This window comes from Coenobita brevimanus, chromosome 109, assembly GCF_032717465.1.
Source record: "Coenobita brevimanus isolate Jiangsu-jjx chromosome 109, ASM3271746v2, whole genome shotgun sequence".
In the NCBI taxonomy this organism is placed as follows: domain Eukaryota; kingdom Metazoa; phylum Arthropoda; class Malacostraca; order Decapoda; family Coenobitidae; genus Coenobita; species Coenobita brevimanus.
The window spans coordinates 31,971,484-31,987,400 of record NC_137062.1 but is presented as its reverse complement, the minus strand read 5'-3'; the positions used below and the strand labels follow the sequence as shown (position 1 = coordinate 31,987,400).

The window sequence follows — 15,917 nt, the reverse complement described above, 5'->3', positions numbered from 1 at the left end:
TAACCGTACCTTTTTTAAACTTAATTTGCCATGTACAAACTGCAAGAAAGCTCGTTGTTATTTTTTAATACCAGCCAAGAGACGTAATTTCGGGGGGGGGGGGGGGAGCGAGAGGCGCTCGCCCCCCCAACCTTTTTGAGGGGGCCTCCAAATCAACTACTTGATTGATTGATTGATTGCAAATAATTAAAATCTGGCGGCGCAACTTCCCCTGCCCCCTTCCCCTCGTCCTTCAACCTGCTGTTCCTGCTTCCCCTCGTCCTTCAGCCTGCTGTTCCCGCTTTGCTCTGAATCGAGAGCTTGATTCCGCCTTTTCCCTGACGGGCTCTCTGTTTGCCCGTGCCCCTACATGTGCGGGGCGAATATCCACACACACACACACGCAACTGCCAGGGTCATATGCCGCCGGACGACAAAGTAAAACACACAGCAAAATAAAAAGTGCATATTCAAATTAAAGTTAATATCTGTTAGTAATAAAAAACTAAAAATAATAAAAGAATAGTGTAATGCTAGGTGAAAATGTCCGACTTCTCGGTCCTAGAACACCTAACGTGTAGCGGGGTCCTCTTTCGAGACCGGGGCTTAGTGCAATAAAGAAAGGTAGGACACAAAAACTCCAGGCAATAACCTTTACACACGTATATTACCACAGTCAGACACAGGACAAAACAGCAGATATTACAGCACAGTATGTGGTAGAGAATAAAACCTTAACTAGGATATTAGTATCTCACAGGATACTGGCTTAACAGATACTGATGCCAACGCAGTAATTCTAGTGCACAGGTGTACAGGGAATACAGGTGCGCGTGGGAGTGCGTCTCATACGGGGGGGGGGGCGAGGGGAGTGACTCGCGGCGGATCAGAACAGTTATAGTAATATTGGGAGGGAGTAAGTATTATTAATTCAAACTTAGTATTTTTTTTATTGCAAAGGGGTTTTGACAATTGATTCTATTCCTCGTGTACGTTCACACTAGCTGCTGGGAGGAGATTAAAGAGAGGGTGGAGGACACAGGGAATCCACTGTGTTTACGGTAATACAAGCGGGAGAATATTATTAACACTTTTCTCTACTGTTTCCTGTAACAAAGGACATTGGTGTATTTTACTATAGAGGATTTCTCGGGGTAGCGAGACAGGAGGTAGCTCACCAAATGTCATAAAAAGAGACTTTGTAGTTACTTGTAGTGGAGTTATATATATTAGACTTGTGGACGAGCGGTTGCTATACTTGAGTAGCTTTGTAAGTAGATAATCTTTCCCATTTGTCATTCAATGACAAGGAGAGGTAAAGAATAGTATGGGACTATTTTTATTTGTCTTGGAAATATTAACAAGTCTCTCACACAGAGCGAAGTATAAAGTAGAGTCCCGCTAGCTATCTCCCTATCTCTCTTTCTCTCTCTCTCTCAAGTTGCTAAGCCTTTCTTCCTACGACCTGCCGCTTCTATGGCCTCTCTCCTTCTGAGCTCTCTTTCCTAAATTCTGGTGAAACAGGAGTCGTATCACGTGTGTTCCCTGTGGTTGGAAAGTTCTAGAAGCCTGTGTGTGAGTATGTGTGTATGTGTGTGTATGGTCAAGAAGGCTTTGTTCACCTGGTGAATTGCTGACAACTAACTGCATCATCTCCTGACTGGCTACTTCGTAATCTGTCGTCAGCTTTTCCTCAGTGTAACTTGCAAGATCATTTCCCATTCACAGGCTCACATAGAGCTGTCTATCTGTCTATTTATCTATCTATTTATCTATCTATCTATTATGATTTGTAATTATAATATGGAGTCCTAACAGTAGTCTTATTGGTTTTCTGCAAGGGCGTCACTCGTGAGTCTGATTCACCAGAACTTAGTTTCTGCACTCGTCCTTACTCATCCACCCGTGATTTCACTCGCCCCGATATTCAACATACATTAAGTCACTGTATCACTGTTACACTAATTCTGGGGCAACGTCACACTTAGCATAAGTCACTTAACTAATTCTGAGGCAACACCACACTTAACATGATTCACTCATATAGTTGGGGCGACGGGGAGACACGCCGGCGACAACTCCGCCGGAATAGGGGCACTGCCAAGCGAGGGCGTACCGAGAGGGCATGGGACGACTCGCAGGGGTGTCCTCTCTCGTCCAGGGCTGCAGGTGGCGAAGGGGCCCGTAGTCTCCAGGCTAGGTTCAGGAGTGTGGCCCTCAGGACTGGGGCCAAACAGGTCCAGGAATCTCTGGCTGGGCCCGTACTTATAAAAACTACATCATAGTTAGGTGAAAGTCATAAATGTGAGACTTAAGGAGCACCTCATCATAACTAAGTTGAGACTTTGTTAGGTGGAAGTCACAAGCTGCTGAGTTAGCGGTTGGCGCTGCGTAGCACTTGAGAGTTTCGAAAAATGAAGAAAAATCTAAGAAAACAACAGAGAAAAGATGCTACAAAAAATCAGAAATTACTACGATATTTTCTTAAATGTTCTCAGAGTAAAGTAAACAGATTAATGTCATTTTTGAGGAATTATTAATTTACCACTTTGTGTTGTGGACGAGGACATGTTGCCTCTCCACACCACCCTGGGGCGGTATGCATAAAACTATCTATGACCTCCACTTAAAGTTACTCTTTAATCCCCAACCAACATCCTTGCTGGGAGCTGGACATACGACTGATACATAATTGTGGATAGGAGTCCTCCTAACTGTGAGTTTGGAGAGTTACGACCTCCTCTTTAAAGGATGCTAAGAGGTGAATCTTTCGCTACAGATAGCAAAGACGTGTGGTAGAAAACAACCAAAATAACTTAATAAAAGTTTTTTTTATGTGCATATTATTTTCTAAAGACATATTATTTTATTTATTTGTGAAAATAATGCTAAATTTGTAATAAAATCACTTAGAATCATTATATATTTTCCACTACAAAGATTTCTTGCCGATCACAGACTGATGAGGCTTAAAGAAGCAATAATCAACACAAAGAACAATGGAGTCATTTCAGCCACAACAAACATCCACCCCAAAACCCAAGCGCCAAAGAAAGGCCAACTGGACACAGGATGAAACACTTCATCTGCTGTCTCTTCTTAGTGAGAAGAAACGAATAATTAAGGGGTCATTTTTTCCACAATTGACGGCAATAATGAAGCAGCAGGCCTGGGAAGAGATTACAAACCGCATCAACTCTTCACACCCTCATGCAATCAGAACCAAAGGGGAGTGTGAAAAAAGGTGGTACATGCGGCAGTCAAAGGCAAAAGAAAAAATAGCAGATTTCAAGAGGCAGATGACTGGAACTGGTGAGTCAACATTGAATTATTAAGTTTAGAAGGAATCTGTATTAGTCTTATACAATTATTGGTACTTTAACAAATGCCACAAATGGATTTCTGAAGTTAAACTGTGCTTTTTAATATTTTTCTATTATCTGTTCTCACTTGATAGTTGATGTTATTGGGTATCGCCCATTTAAAATTAGGGTATAACTTTAGAAGTAACCAACGTTACCAATTTTCATTATATAACGTCCCTGAACCATTCTAACCAAGACTTACCTTTTAAGCCTAGTTTGAGTTGGGGGAGCAAATTTTGTAGGGGTAGTCATATTGTGGCTTAGGTTAGGCTGTCGCTCAGTAACTGATGAATGTTGCGCCATATTGGTTGGCGCAGGCGTGTGCATTTGGTATATGTCAGGCCCTAGGTTAGGCCGGTCAATTTTTACACGTTGCCCTCATCCGATTTTTTCATCCAACCTTAGTGTTTCCTGTTGTTTTTGGTGTGATTCGATCGATTTTGACCATTTTCTATCGCAAGTCGCTAGTTTTTGTTGAACGCCACTAGCGACTTCTAGTGCAAAGGACCGGTCCAAATCAACAAAAATCACACGAAAAACAACAGAAAACACTCAGGTTGGATGTTTGTTATCACCTGAAATGTAATTTTTTGCGGTTCTTCCCCCTCCCCCAGGAATACTGGGGAACCTGTGGGAAACCGGGGTTTTGGGTGGGGGAAAAACGCAAAAGCGAGTGATTTCCTACCGTAACTGTTATCAAAATCAAATGAAAAACACAAAAATCCTTCGGAAGAAAATAATTTTAAGCTTCTTAGGGATTTCGTGTTTCCTAACTGGGGGGCTTCGCCCCCCAGACCCCCCAGCCCTGGCCGTGCTTCTTAACTGGGGGACTTTGCCCCCCAGACCCCCCATGACATTAACCAAACCTCATCAAACCTAACCTAACCGGGTGTAAATAAGAAATAATGCATTTACCTAGCAGTTTACAGTTCCTCGTCTGCATCTGAAGAGTCGTGTGTAGTTGTAACGGCAACTGGTGACGGGCAACAGTACTTTCTGATCCTCACGTAAAATGAGACTTTTGCCTAGATTTCGGTATTTTGTTCCTGTTGATGGTAATATACTATGCGATCGCACAAAGGGTACAGCTTTATCTTCTTGCTGGTAGAACTGTGAAATAGCAGTGAAGTAATAAATTTAGCAGGCTTCCCAGTCCATGGTTGGAGACGAACTGACTTTCAAATCTTGCTGGCCCTAGCGTGGGGCATTTGAAATTCTACTTTGTGATTGGCTGATTCATGTGCTACGCATGCGCTTTATCCACCCACACACATAACACGCACCAACGAACACACACAACTGTCCGACCACGGCAGGGAAAATCTCTCCCATAGAAAATAATAACAATGTAAATTGCATAATTCATCAACAGTTGATTTAAGACGGGAGTGTCATAGAAGAAAAAAGGCTTATAATTGCGTAAAGTATAAGGTGAGTTAGCCACTTTTTGTCACTGAGTTGGGTGTAAGTACGAAATAATATCACCTATCCAATTAACCAAACGTAACTTAGAAGCTTACCTTAAGCAGATTCGTCGTCTTCGTCGTGTCCCTCAGGTCTTCTGTTGGATTGATGGGGGTAGAGGCGAGCCGCAGAAAGCAGGAAGTGATGGATGAGAGTGTCGTCAGCCTCGACGTTGTGGACGAAGAGATACCACGCCAGATACTGCTTGAAATACTCCCCCTTAATGCCAGGCCTACGAGTCCACTGTTTGATGTCTAGCCACAAGCGTTCGATGTTCTGTGTGTGGATCCTGCTGTCTTTTGGATCCACAAAATTCTCCTTGTGGTTTATAACGGAGTGAGTGTAGCCCTCCTTACTCAGCCTTGCATAAGCAGCCCACCCGTCACTATAGATGTGGCTGCCAGGACGGATGAACTTCTTTATAAGGGGGAGTAAAGTATTAGCGCTCCTGTCCTGTCCCTCCTCGACCAACGGCACCAGAAACGACCTCTTGCATTCACGCTCGATGCCCCCCAATAGCCACACTTGATTCAGGCTCCTTGCCCGGTTGTACTTGGAGGTAACGAAGAGGCTCTCATTGATCTCGACCTCGATGCCCTGGCCCCCGATCGGCTCCTGCTGGTCAAACCAGTGCTCCGTGACCTCACTGCAAAAGCTTCGCCAGTCCACCCATGTCTGAGACGACCACCCAAGGTTCCTCACCACACCAGCGTGATTCCACTCCTTCGTCAGCCAGTGATTGATGAAGCACAGAATCTCCCAGGACTTCATGTTGGTATGGTCAAGGAAAGTTCCCTTGCGGTCTGCAATGGTAAAGTTGCACTGCTTCCTGCACTTCGTCTTCGAAATCTTCACAGACTGACGGCACACCCAATTTCTCCTGTCTAGACGATAGTGGCAAGGAACTTTGCAGTGAGGACAGTCGATGCTTGATGGTAGTACGGCGTGTCGACGGAGATCGTTGCTAGCCTCTTCTTGCTCCAGAAAGTCCCTGAAGAAGAACCAAGGCTTGAAAGCACAACTGCCACACAGGGAAGACATGGCGGGACTAACTTTCAAATGTGAGCGGGAAAGGGAACACGATTCAAGAAAAGATCGTAACACTAACCAAAAATAATTGAAAATGTTAAAGAAAAGTCGAAAATCACTAACAAAAACAATTGAAAATGTTAAAGAAAAGCTGAAAATCGCATGAGGAGTACGTGTAAAGTTTGGTCCTCCGGGACAAACTTTCAAATGTGAGTGGGTGAGCGGACAGAGCGCGCGCTCATCTGTGATTGAGATTGGTGGAAGTATATCGCGTGTAACTCGTTTATTATCAATTTGCGAGAGAAATGTCATAGAAGAAAAGATTCTTAGAATGACCAGTTCTACTAGAAAATGTTAACGAAAAGTCGAAAATCTGATGAGGGCAACGTGTAAAATTTGACCAGGCCTAGGTTAGGTTAGGTTAGGTTAGTTTGGGTTAATGCAGAATAGTGTGTTTTTAATTAATCTTGATCTTGATTTTGGGGGATAAACCCACTTTTGGAAATCTTACTCAAAATTCCAAAAAGGGGATTTTCCCCCCAAAATGAGGGTCAAAACTAATTAAAGCAGAGTATTTTGCATTAGAAACCATAAAAATAATAATAAAAGGAAACGTTGGTTACTTCTAAAAATTTACCAAAATTAGCACAGCTAGGATTTCACTCAGTATGGAGGGGGCAAAAATTTATGATCATTCTTGTACATATCTAGAACTATATCCTTCTTGCTTTACTGAAATATGCCAACAGCATTGCAGGGACTGATGTCTCGTGGTGAAATAGAGAAATATTATATTCATCTTCATAGTCCACTGCAAATACTGTATCATTGTTTGTTAACTGCAGAACATGCACTGTAGCTTTTTTGTGGAATGTGTACCATGTAATGTAACAGTGACAGTTACTAATTTCATAACTGATTATAGCAGGGGACGCTTGTTCCACCCTAGCTAGGCCCCTCCCCATTTTCTAGTTATGGTATATTCCCTGCTCTAACAGGGATGTTGGGGTTGGGGAGACCTCATTCATTTTTCATTCATTGCCAGACGCCATGTATCCCAAACGGGGTGACCAAGGGCTTAGAGTTAATTGTTTTACAGGGAGAGGCACTAATCCTCCACCAACCCCACTTGACACGTAGGGATGCCAACAGCATCTGGTGTTCCCAGGCGGTCACCCATCCAAGTACTAACCAGACCCAGACCTACTGTAAATTATTTCACTTGTAACAAAAGTGTTATGGGAGAAAAGTGTTTGGAAATGTTGCTGTATAATGAATTCCAGTTGTGGCATGTGCTAAATATTATGAAAATGTATTGGGAGCCCAGCTTATGGTGCCATTCCAAATTGCAGAATGCTATGTAACTTAGTTGTTTTGTGTTCATTATTATATTAGGCAGTATTGTCATGACACTCTCAATCCTTTGAAAAAAAACATTAATTGGCTAATATGAATGAAAGCTCCCCTGCATGTACTGTACAGTATATTTCACTGGTCCATTTTTCTCGGTACACTTCAGCCTTGGTATCATTATCATAGCATTTTAATTTTGGCACAGTTCTGAAGCTGTTAATTATACTGCATATCGTTATCAATTTTACACATAGACTGAGGCAAACTGGCACCAATGATGATGAACCTTAAGATTAATTAGGGGCCAAGGTTAATCTGTTACCATTTTTTCCCATACTGACTTAACCTCACCAAGACATGTATTTGATCCTAAAAAGTTAATTATATCAATATGATGATTGTATTTTTAAATATTTTTATATGATACGATTATCGTTTACCAAATCCGTGCAAATTTTATTAGTCTATATAGTCGTACACTTTGCCGTATTGCGAGCTATCCTACATTTTGTTGTCAATTTTACACCTTTATTGCATTAATTTGGGTCATATATGAGTTATAATTTGGTAACTTACCCTCATTTGTATTGCATGAACCTCATTGAAGACCATTTTGCCACACATTGATCCAAACTAGCTTAGGTGTTCTTTCATTCCCACCAATAACAGTATGTTATACATGTTATCGAGTGGGATCCAATAACATTAAATCTTGGATATAATTTGTGATTTTTTTGGATATACCGTAGGCTACTGTTCAAGTTGTGTCAGCTACAAAGAATACTTCTGAGTATATCTGTTGTACTATCAAATGAATGGGATATTTACAGGTGGAGGTCCAGCCACAGAGGAGTTCAATGTGATAACCCAAGCAGTGTGGGACATTTTGGGTGAAGGCACCAAGTCTGTGGGAGGGCATGAACGGGGTTCAGATAAACCTATGAGTTGGTGCAGACTATCATAATAGACAGGTAAATACCAACTGCCCAGTCATACAGTGTATCTTATAACAATGATTGTTTTAATATCAGACGACAGTATTCTATGAAACGTCAGATGACGGTCTCATTTGCTTTAATATTAGATGAAAATAAATAAGATACTTTCCAACTTTAAGCTGTATGAATCATGGTTTTGTTATATAAAATAATCATACTGTTCTTTCTGAAAAGGATGGCTTCTTGATGTGACATCCTTGGAGCAATAGAGAACACTGTTTCAGTGAATCCATTATAGGTGTTTTAAATTGAAGTTCATATTTTTAAGTAATGGGCAGCAACTGGAAACAATATATTTATTGTAATATACTGTGAAACTATTGTATATTGTTTCTTGAAGGAGCTTCTATGAAATGACCGTACACTTAATTTACATAACTTTATCATGTGCAATTCATTGCATAGGTATGGTGTGCACAACAGTTAGGATACATTCCTGTTTACATCAGTGCAAAAATTATTTTGTTTTTCGTTTGCAAAATATACACTGTAATATATAATTTACTGAACAGATTATATTTAATACTAATGGCACTTTCCTTGGTTACAGTGAAAACTCAGTATTGGATGGAACTCTCTTGGCTCCATTACCAGCAGCACCACAGTCACCCATGCCTCGACCACCACCAGCAGAGGCAGCACTCCTACCACCATCACAACCAGCAGAGTGGCACGTGTCGCTGCAGCACCACCACCACAACAGTCACCCATGCCTCCAGCAACACCAGTGCAGCATCAACATCCTCTTGATGATGTTGAGGCTCTAACAAAGAAGAAACTAAAATTAGAAATTGAATTACTTGAACTTCGTAAAAAAAAAAAAAAAAACTTGAAAAACATAAGGCAGAAATTTAATTACTTGAACTCCAGAAAAAACGGTTGGAAAACCAATTTTCCCAGGACAAAGCCTGATTTCTCCATGGAGGACATGAAATCGACGTTTCAGATGCCCTATACCTCTCTCAACAACCGACCATGTCTGCTTGTGAGCTCTGAAATATACAGTACGGTATATAACCTTAACATTTTTGGTGTTCATATGCACATTGCCAGGCTTAAGCTTTAAAGAAGTGGTTGCAATGACACAAAATTATGAAATCACTGTCACATAAACTGGTGCTACGGTAGTCAGCCACCTCATTCTATCCTAATGTGACCTGACTTTACCTGAATGAAATACTACAGTACAGTGACAAGAGAATAAGCTTCCTCATGTTGATATTATCAAATCTCTCCGTCAAATCATGACTGAATTGCTAAACTCAGTACAGGCAACACGATGTGGAAAAAAAAAAAAAAAAAGAATGCCAAGGCAATTTGCTTTGGCCTTTTTTTTTTTTTTTTTCTCACTCATCGTTCATCGTTCATTTTTGAAGGCACCTCTCCATGGATCAAGCAAAAGCCTCCAGATAAAAAAAAGATACGGTTCCTTTTCTTCCCTATACCCTATTTCTCCTCTATAATTTACTTTTTTCGGCATATTATGAACTGTAGTTGAAAACCTAATCTGACAGCAATTACCAGGAAGTTTTGCAAGATACAACTGCCAAATATACTGACATAAATAATGCATATGCAATACAGGAATGGTATTAGTGCACGTTACTAATATGAATTATGAGGTAAGTTTGCTTTGGTAAATTTGGTTTTCTTGTTTTGCTCAGTTTTGTTAGGTCAATTAGGATGTTAGGTTAGGTTTTGATAGATCTGTGGTTTGGTTGGCAGCTTCTGAAACTTTACCTATTTAGATACTTTGTTTCTTTTCTGACCTGACATTATTACTGTAATGATTGTGGGGCATTAACTTGAAACAAAGCTTAACATTTTTGTACATTTTCATGGTTTTTACGTGGATGGAATTTGGTTTGGAACTAAATGTACTTGAAACAGCTTTACTTAGTGCTGAGTTTGCATAGGATATATATATATATATATATATATATATATATAATGTGTGTGTAATTCACCGGGTCGGTCAGAATCACTTGATGGTCGTGATCGTCAGCTTTTACCCTCCCGGAAGGGAGCTGAGAGCTCATATAGTCCGATCTAAGGGCAAGGCTGTGACCTTCACACACGCACACACTGACTTCGTCAGTGAAACTTTTCGCAACCTGAGCGAGGCGCGAACTCCCGTCCACCAGTTGGCAAGCGAGAACGTTACCACTGCACCAGCGAGTGGTGTGTGTGTGTGTGTGTGTGTGTGTGTGTGTGTGTGTATATATATATATATTATATATATATTATATATATATATATATATATATATATATATATATATATGATCACGGTAAAAAAAATTGATAAGCCTAACCTAGCAACTTAACCAAACACCCTAAGCAAACCAATAAATAATAAGAAAGTTACCTGTTGTATCTCTCCTGAGCGTTGGTTTGAGGCTGCAGATATGGTGTCAGAAGCCATCGCTTGGACGGATAGGCAGAGTCTCCCAGTAGATGGCATCTGACAGGTACTAAATTTCTTTCCATGAGCATGTGCAGACCACTCTCACATAATATCCGGGCATCATGGGTAGCTCCAGGCCATTTTGCCACAAGATCAATGATATTGTACTGTGCATCAATTGCTATTTGTATATTGATGCTGTGAAAATTTTTCCTCTTTACATACTCATGCTCATAGTCTTTAGGAGAAATTATTCTGATGTGGGTCCCATCAATGACTCCAACCACACCAGGAAAACCTGCAATAGCCATAAACTCTGCCTGATTCCTTTGAATATATCTTGGATGTATAGGGAAGCAGATAAACTGTCTCACAATATTTGGTCTTGATAATGCATGTACTGTTTGTGTGGCTCTGCTGATAGTTGGCTGAGTAGGCCGAAAATCATCACTACTACAAAGTTGCATATTTCCTGTTGCTAGGTATCTTAATGTCAACATCACTTTCAACTCAGCAGAGAGGGCTTTGTTTCTGGATGTAGGGCTGGTTATGGCATCTCTGATCAAGTCAGTCACAAACAGAATTCCAGCATGATCCAGCCTATATCTTCTTATAAGTTCACGGTCGTCAAATAATTCAAGTGGATTTTTTCTTTCCTTGAAAGTGCGCTGGCGCCTTTGTTGTTGTTCCGCCATGATCACTAGGAGTAGATTGTAAACAAGTCAGGAGTGGGTAGGTTGGACTCCTACTGTTCTGCAGATTTATGAGTACTCTTAACTCGGTAGGACATTTTATGATATGCTCTTACGACTTGGAACCTTCTCTTAGCGAAGTTAGGACCTGTTTCCAGCTCTTAGGAGGTTTAGAAGGTTTTATGCATACCGCCACTGTAAACAAACACCACCACCACCATCCAAGCATGGAGAACTCCAACAGTGTAACAAGCAAACGTTCCAGAAAGCAAAATTGGACCCCTGATTCCACATATAAGCTGGCACAGTTGTATCTTGAGAACATACACGTGCTGAAGGGGGACTTCTCTGATGTGGGGTGCACGTTCAAAGCCAAACAAGAGGCTTGGAACTCCAAAGCAGACCACCTTAACCCCTTAACTGCGGGGCGTCACTTTTGTGACGCTCGGCCACAATGGATCATACCGCGGGGCGTCACTTTTGTGATTCTGTGTTATTTTGAATTATCCTGGGCTCTCAAGTGGTGGCTTGTATCATCTATCAGTACTGCCAATGTTCAACACTAGTCAGCACTCCAAATCTCATCTGTACTCCCATCCATTGTTGACATTTTAGCGATTTTACCCCCTTCGTGACTCCCCTCCCTACCTGCCCTCCATTACCCTCTCCTCTCACCTCCCACGCCGCGCTGCGCTACGGAAATTTCCCCCTGATTTTTCCACAGATTTCATCCATTGAAATAAGCCCTATGCCCTATATTTATACCAAATAATATATACAAAAAAAAAAAAAAAACAGGTAAGTGATAGTGTTATACTCCAGAAATTGGCTAATTATCACCTGACAAAACCTCACGTGCATTCATTCGCTACATTACCACGGTAATTTCCCCTTTGATTTATGCCTTGTAATCGATGTCTGTAATAAGAATATATATCAGAAAGGAAGGGAGAATCCTAACTGACATTTACATTCACCTGGAACTACCTATTTCTTTATTTATTGCCGAGATTTTCTACCTATAAAAAATTAGCCTGTAAGTTAGCAGCAGTCAACCTAAAGTGTCATTGTCAACCCTTCCCTTCTCAGATAAGCTGCGGCATTTAGTTCCTTGTCCTCTGCTGTAGAGAAAACATGTCGCACTCGCGCCCCGCCATTCCTGCTGCTTCTGCACCCATTGCAAAGGGCCCCGTGACCTCTACTCCAAAGAAAAGTGGTGAGGCAAGCAGGAAAGGCCTTAGTGACTCTGCAGTGGCACGTGAACTGGCAGAATTGTCCATGATAATGATGGACAGTGACTATGACGATTCGGGTGAATCGTGTGATGAGCCGGGTGAGGTTATCGCGCCAGAAACAGCGACATCGAGTGCTTCAATAAGTGAATCAGTGTCTAGCTCCAAGGGAAAGGAGCCTTTAGTGCAGGAAGGACAAGAATTTGGGAAGGGAGTGAAAAGGCGGCGTGTTAGCCCCAGAACAATGCCCCACGTGACCCAGCCCACCATGAGTCACGAGTGCATTCACCTCCCCGTTCCCCAAGCCCCGCTTTACTCATCTCGTCATCATCGTCGGCTGAGTTATCTCCGGAGTCTTCGTCGTCGGAGTCACCACCAGCATTAACAGTGAAGGCAGGCCGTAGAGGTAGAGGTAAATCTAGGAGAGTGAAAAGTAGTGTAGCTAGTAGGGTAAGGGCTGCTAGTGCTGTACGGCAACCTAGGGTCAGTGAGAGTGACCTTGACAGAGATAAACCTCCCTCACAGCCAACCTCCACCACCACCACCACCACCACCCGCCCTACACCGCCACGACAGGGAATCCTGGACGCCTTCGCGTGGACGGAAGGGTCAGATTTTGTCCCCGAAAATCTTGTTTTCGATGAGAGCTCCTCAGGAGTTCAGCCTGCCTTCACTATGGACGAAAATGCTGAGTGTGTCGACTACCTTTTGGCCTTCGTAGATGACGAAGTCATGCAGCACATATGTGATGAGACCAATAGGTATGAATCACAACGTGCTGCAAGTGGTACAGGTGCAGCCAAGATGCAACAGTGGTCCATGCTGGGAGTGCAGGAGCTGTATGTGTTCTTTGCCCTCATGCTTTTCATGCCACACTCCAAGAAGCATGAGTTGGAAGAATACTGGTCCATGGACCCCTTACTACCCTCACCCACCTTCAATAAGTACATGGCCAGAGATCACTTCCGGAACATCATGGGAAACCTGCACTTTGCCGACAACGATGTACCTTCCCAAACCGACCCACTCTGGAAGATCCGGGAGATTCTGAGCAGAATGAAGGATAAGTTCATGTCATTCTTCCACCTATTTCAGAAGGTTGTCATTGATGAATCCTTGGTTTTGTTCAGAGGACGTCTTCGGTTTGTTCAGTACATTCCAAGCAAACGCCATCGCTTTGGAATTAAGTTCTTTGTACTGTGCGACTGTAAGCCGGGGTACATCCTTGACTTCGTCATATATTCAGCCAGCACTGTCGATCTCGATAAAACACACCCCCTTGGCTTCTCAGGCTGTGTAGTGAAAGTGCTCCTAGAAAAGTATTTTGGTGGGAATCATGTGCTGTATACAGACAACTACTATACAGCACCGAAACTTGCCAAATACCTTTCTGAGCACGGCATTGGCTCCTGCGGCACTGTGAAAAGTAATCGTGCCAACTTCCCCAAATTCCCAGAGGCGGGAACCTCGCAGCGAGGAGACGTGCACCTACGCAAGTGTGAGAAGATGCTGGCAATACGGTGGCATGACAAGAGAGTCGTGCACATGCTCACCACCGTACATAAGGGGGAGATGAGAGACAGTGGGAAGGTCGACCGTAGGACAGGCGAACCTGTGATGAAACCTGATGCTGTGTTGGACTATACTATCAACATGCGGCTGGTGGACAAGTCCAACATGATGATTGGTGAGATCGACTGCCTCAGGAAGAATACTAGGTGGTACAGGAAAGTTTTTCTGCATCTCATAGATATGACGATGCTGAACGCCTTCATCCTGTACAAGATGAAGGTCAAGCCACCCAAGTCCTTCTCCCTGAGGTTGTTCGCCAGGACTTGTGTCCAGCAGCTGCTGGAAAGATATGGTAGGGTGCAAGCAGCAACTCCAAGGCGCCATCCAGTAACACTTCCCGACCGACTTGAGCAGAGGGCGTATATGGATCGGCACAGACTTGAGCTAATGCCTGCCACAGGGAAAAGGAAGGCTGCGATTTGCAGGTGTCAGGTATGTGCGCATACCACACGCCGCACACCTGAGCATAAACGCACCTCTTGGCAGTGCGCTGAGTGCCAGGTTCCCCTCTGTGTTACCTGCTTCTTCGATTACCACAGCCAGAAGCAGTTCTAACAGTGCAAGTGTGGAAGCAGAATTATTTGGAAATAATGTGTAAATAATGTGTAAATAGCAGGTGAAAGCAATGGATGTTCAGTTCATATGATTGAACAGTGTATTATAGTTTTATCTTACTGAAAGTGACAGTGAATAACATAGTGTAAGTAAAATAGCAGGGTAAATATTGAAAATAGAATAGAAAATGTAAATAGTAATGTAAGTAATTAGTAATATAAGAATATGAGTACAAATAATTTATGTTATAACAGTGAAAGTGAATCCGTGGCTCTCTACGTATTTTACTGACTGAAAAATTGAATGACTTCAGTGACAATAAACTAATATGACTGAAGGAAACTTATGGAGAAAGACTCCAGATATATATAGTAATAGAAATATAAAGTGTGAGGGGTTTTATGAATAATAAATGACAGAGTGCCTATAGCGAACTAGCGCAAGTGCGACGATCAGATGCGCTCGTAATTTCCATTGCTTTCACAGTGTTTTTTTTTTTTTTTGAGTATGGATCCCAAACTACTTGAAAATTGTAGAATAGTGTTTATAGTGTTTGTATCTGGCTGTGGTAATCATATTACGGGTTGTCGGGAAGTGTAAAGTGGAGACTTAGTAACCCTACTTCAGAGGTCTCCACAAGTCCTACGGTAACGGACGAAGGCTCAACAATCATTCCAGGAGAAAGCTGAAGGTATGTGCCATAAGCATATGTAATTTTATTATTCTAGGACTAATAACTGATTTTTGGCAAATATTTTTTGAGAGTCTGTCGGAGCCCAAATAACCCCGCAGGACACGCAAGTCATTGGTAAACAAGCCCGCGGTGTAGATGTTAATGCCTCCTTCCCTTCGTGTCAGAGAGGGGTGAAAGAGTGCCAAAAAAGAAGGCAAACCATTCAGTCAGAGGCTAGAACAAGAATCACCAGGTATAATGAAGCAATGACTGGAACAGGTAAGGATTATTAAATTTGTAATGCATACATCACCTTTATCCCTTGCAATTATTTCCAAATCAGCCAATTGGATGGAATGTAGCTCTTGAATAAGTGATCATTCTGAGGAAAATATAAATGAGTTACGTAAGCATGGTAGACTGAAGATAAATTGGCAATTTGACATGCAGTGCTTCTTATCACGTACAGAATTTACAAGTAATAGGCAGATATTAGTCAATTGATTTTCTTTGGATATATATATATATATATATATATATATATATATTGTTACATAGCCTATGATTTCATCATCCTTTGTGTAATTTTAACGCACAGT

The 15,917-nt window shown here is 42.0% G+C and overlaps 1 protein-coding gene across 1 annotated transcript; it reads right to left on the bottom strand.

Moving 5' to 3' along the window:
- Positions 1–4,865: 4,865 nt before the first annotated feature.
- LOC145417116 (uncharacterized) lies at positions 4,866–5,849 on the bottom strand. Its single transcript, XM_080285900.1, has one exon. The coding sequence runs from the start codon at positions 5,847–5,849 to the stop codon at positions 4,866–4,868; it is 984 nt and encodes a 327-aa protein (XP_080142026.1).
- Positions 5,850–15,917: the final 10,068 nt, after the last annotated feature.

Coding starts and splice junctions, on each gene's coding strand:
- LOC145417116 (XM_080285900.1), bottom strand. CDS start 5,849: ATGTCTTCCCTGTGTGGCAGTTGTGCTTTCAAGCCTTGGTTCTTCTTC.